Source organism: Penaeus vannamei, chromosome 31, assembly GCF_042767895.1.
Source record: "Penaeus vannamei isolate JL-2024 chromosome 31, ASM4276789v1, whole genome shotgun sequence".
Lineage (NCBI taxonomy): Eukaryota > Metazoa > Arthropoda > Malacostraca > Decapoda > Penaeidae > Penaeus > Penaeus vannamei.
Genome location: NC_091579.1, coordinates 13086538 through 13090556, shown reverse-complemented (window position 1 = coordinate 13090556; position 4019 = coordinate 13086538). Strand labels below are relative to the sequence as shown.

The 4019-nt window shown below is 31.6% G+C and overlaps 1 protein-coding gene across 1 annotated transcript in view; it reads left to right on the top strand.

Moving 5' to 3' along the window:
• The window catches only part of CNPYb (protein canopy b), an 11637-nt gene extending 7618 nt beyond the window's left edge, over positions 1-4019 (top strand). The window contains exons 4-5 of the mRNA XM_027371029.2: positions 1-78; positions 1560-4019. The exon at positions 1-78 is cut by the window's left edge and continues 7 nt beyond it. Coding sequence (XP_027226830.2) covers positions 1-78; positions 1560-1787 — 306 coding nt within the window. The 3' untranslated portion in view covers positions 1788-4019. The remainder of the gene's footprint in view (positions 79-1559) is intronic.

Sequence of the window (4019 nt, the reverse complement as noted above, 5' to 3'; positions counted from 1 at the left end):
GGGGTGAAGGTTGACCTCGGTATCCCAATGGAGTTATGGGATGAACCATCTGCCGAAGTGACTCATCTTAAGACTCAGGTAGGCTTATGACCTACCATACCTTACCCATGCCATACACTCATTTGTATTTCATTCCATACTCCAATTATCTTATAATTATACCAAGTTATGTGATATGTATTGCAGACACCAGAACAAGATGTTTATATATTTTGATTTTGATTTGTATTCATACATTAAATCCCTGTGGTGTATTATCAGCCTTGAGGTGAAAATATAACAGATCTAGACAATTGCATGTGAAATAAAGACACTTATGGGAAAAAGAAACGCTAAACACGAAGGAAATTACTTTGAAGACGAAATTTTGATACTTATGGAATCAAAAGAATTTAATAAGAAACATTGGCAGATACCACTTTTTGAAAGTTTGATATATTGGTTAATATTTTTGAAAACAGTATTGTGCCTTTTAATCTAGGGAAAATACAACAATATAGTGAAGATATAGGTACTTCAAATTACTGATGATAACAAATAAACAAGATAGAATATAGAAAGATAAAGATGCACTACAAACTTCAGTCATTATGTCATAGATATTTCCTCTGAATTTCTTCCAATATTCTTTTTAATGATAATTGATAAAGCATGTTAAGCACTGAAGTCAAGAAGAAAATGAAATAGTTTCTTCTGATCACTGCTCAGAGTGTGTAGTTGGTTTATACTATAAATGCAAAGGCCAGAAATCGTTCAGCCTTAATCTTTTGCTGGGCCTTATCATCATTCTTTAGCTTTTGTATTTTTTCAGGATAATGTTTAGGGCTAGTGTTGCCAATAGCAGTTACAGAATCCCATGAATTCTAATAAGCTATTGCTATTGTTATCTTTAACTTAGCTTCTTGTTTGCACTCTTTGAATCTTGCAATGTAAATTTTTTAATGTTCTTGGAAATGCCCAGATATCATTCATGTATTCATGTCATGTGACATTCTTTCCCATCATGGCAAAAAATAAATTTCTGATACAAGGTGACACCTAATTATTATATGAACCCAGTTCCTGCATCAGGAGCCCAGCTTGTGGCACACACTAATTCACTCTGGCCAACCCAAACTTTGTCCACCAGTTTGCTGCTTAGATAGATTTTATGCCATAAGGTTTATGTATGTTCAGAATTTTCTTTTAATTCTGCATCAAAGATACCATTTAATTTATTAGTTAACAGGTATTTACTCTTACTTTTTTAATCAGTCTGTAGTAAAAGTAATTTTAAGATTAATGTGTTCTGTCACTTCCTGTAAAGATTTAGCTCATAATTTCTTGAAGTGAAAATTTCTTGAAAAGTGAAAACACATTTTTATTTTCTCCACACAGTTCAGCATATAGTATGGCAATGTATTTTTGATAGAATCCTGAAATTACCAAAGTACAAAAATTAATAAAACACATCGAAGTTGATTTTTTACAGTGATTGGTTTTTGAGGAAATAGCAATTTTCTGATATTTTATTTCACCCTATCATCAATATTGATTAATCTTTCAAATGTCTTTTACAGTGTGAACAGTTTATTGAAGATCACGAGGATGCTATAAGTAGTTGGTATTTTGGCGATCAGACTAAATCTCTCCAGTCAACTGTTTGTAAAAAGACCCTTAAAGAAAAGAAGTGTCTTTCTGAACCTTATGGTGAAGACATCACTGCTGAAGAACAAGCCAAGGAGAAAGCGGAAGATAAAAAGAAGCAGAAAGGGGACAGAAGCAAGACGAGGAAGAACGAGCTGTAGTTCTTTCTGTCAATTCTTTTTTTAGGTCACAATTAATATATTTTAGAATTCAGAAGACATTTTTTAAGAGTCATCCTTGAGTGATCTTCATTTTGATATTTATGTGTCATTTTCAAGTATTTCATAAGATGATCATGTTAAGGGCATCTACAGTCATGTTGGAATAGATTCTATATTGTCATGAAAAGAAAATAATAAGAATAGCTCTGCAAGTACAGAATTATTATTATATACCTTTAATTAATATTGTTTTAAAGAATATATTTTGTGATTTTATCAAGCATTCATATTTTTAATGCATTAAAACCTAGATTTTTATTATGATGTGGTCACACGAATCCCCCTCTCATGTCATTATTTACTCTAATCATGAGATCACCCAAAATCCTCCCGGAATAGTAACCCTTCCTAAGCCGGTGTTCTGGCTTAAAATAAGAGGTTACCCCTGTCTGCCCCAGCATCTATCATGCTGAGTGGATCAGGCAAAGTGAAATTCCAGCTTATCGCCACATCACTGTGGAATCGTCCTCAGAGGCAAGCAGTCAATACAGATTTTAGGATTGACCATTATTTTCTCCATTTCAGCACAGTAGATGTCATCATAAATTGGAATCTTGAGAAATTGCCAAAGTACAAAAAATGATTTAAGACAGGGAAGATATCCTAATCGGTAATGGAGAATTTTTCTATATTAGGGAAATCTTGAATTAAGCACATTCCTCATTCAGAGTCTAATGTGTACTGTGATAAGTCTTGGATATTATTAAATGTCTGAGTTACATATCCCAGGTCTGCATTACCCCACCCCCACCCCCACCCTCCTTGTTCTTTAAGGTTGATAATGGAAAGTTCATAAAATAACTGCTCACTTTATTATTATAGTGGTTTAAAAGCTTTTATATGTTCAATTTCCATATGATGTGTATATTCTGTATCAATAAGTTTTAGATCTAAACAGCATATGATGTTTTCTTTTCATTCTTGAAGATGTGCTGTGTATAGTGAATTTAATTCATTTGGGATTTTGAAAAGAATGCATTTTTTATTTTCATTTTATTTTAATGACTTTTAATCTTGTAATTTTAAATACAAAGTATGAATCTACCAATTAAAGAATCATTTCTCATATGTTTATCTATCATTGTTTTCTGTCCCTATCAAGTGAGGTAAGGGTTGGCTAGTGTGTATATTAATTTTTCATAGCATTTCTCTGTATAATGTTTATTTTGACTGATGGATGGTATTAATGTTCACTGAAAGTAGAATGCACAATTTTTAGGTTTTCAAAATGCATTGAACACGGAAATGTATGTATGTTTATTTTTTTTTTTTTTTTTTTTATGAAAGAGTTATGGTATGTAATGAATATAATAATCATTACAGACTATACATACAATTGTTAAATTTCCATCCCCACACATCTTCCACATCATAGTTGAAATGTTCAATCTTTTAAGTTACATCCATATAAACTTTGAGACTCATTTATTAATAATTTACATATCGTAAACTAATATTGAAAAAATATTTTCTGGGCATGGTGTTCAACATATCTTCATTTCAGAAAAAAAACCCTGGGAGTTTTAGGGTCACAGAGCCAACAGGTGATAATGCATTTAAAGCATGTTTATTAACTTTTATTATGTTTTAATCACTGATTTTGGCAATCGCAGGATAAGTAATAACTATACTGTATCATACAGTATCAGATCATTGATTGAATAGTGTCATTAGTAGGCTGCTTTTAGTAAGAGGTATTGGCATAGTTGATTTCATGTAGTCAGTCAGTTACTAGTGTTATAATTTTCACTAATTAGTCAGCCAGTTGTTAATGGTGTCATCTTTTTTAAGGTATCAAATATTTTCCCTGGATGACTGTTTTGTTGCAATATAATGCAAGATCTGTGATTTATGCTGGTATTAATGGGTATTAGGTCTTCCTAATATTTCACTACCTTGGTTCTGTGCTATTGTACTGATATTTTTTGTATTAACAGATCTCTGACATACAGTACTCTGCAGAGAAGTATCATATACTCTAGTCATCATATCCAAGCATGACTTGACAATGCTCATGTATAATAATCATTCAAAAAAAGAATGTAAAGCATCTTTCAACATTTGGAATGTTCACATGAATCTTTTTTAGATGAGTATTTTTTACAGAATGTTTTACCACGGATGAATATTCTTCATAAAATTTGTTAAGCCAAATAAAGTATTTTGTAAGTA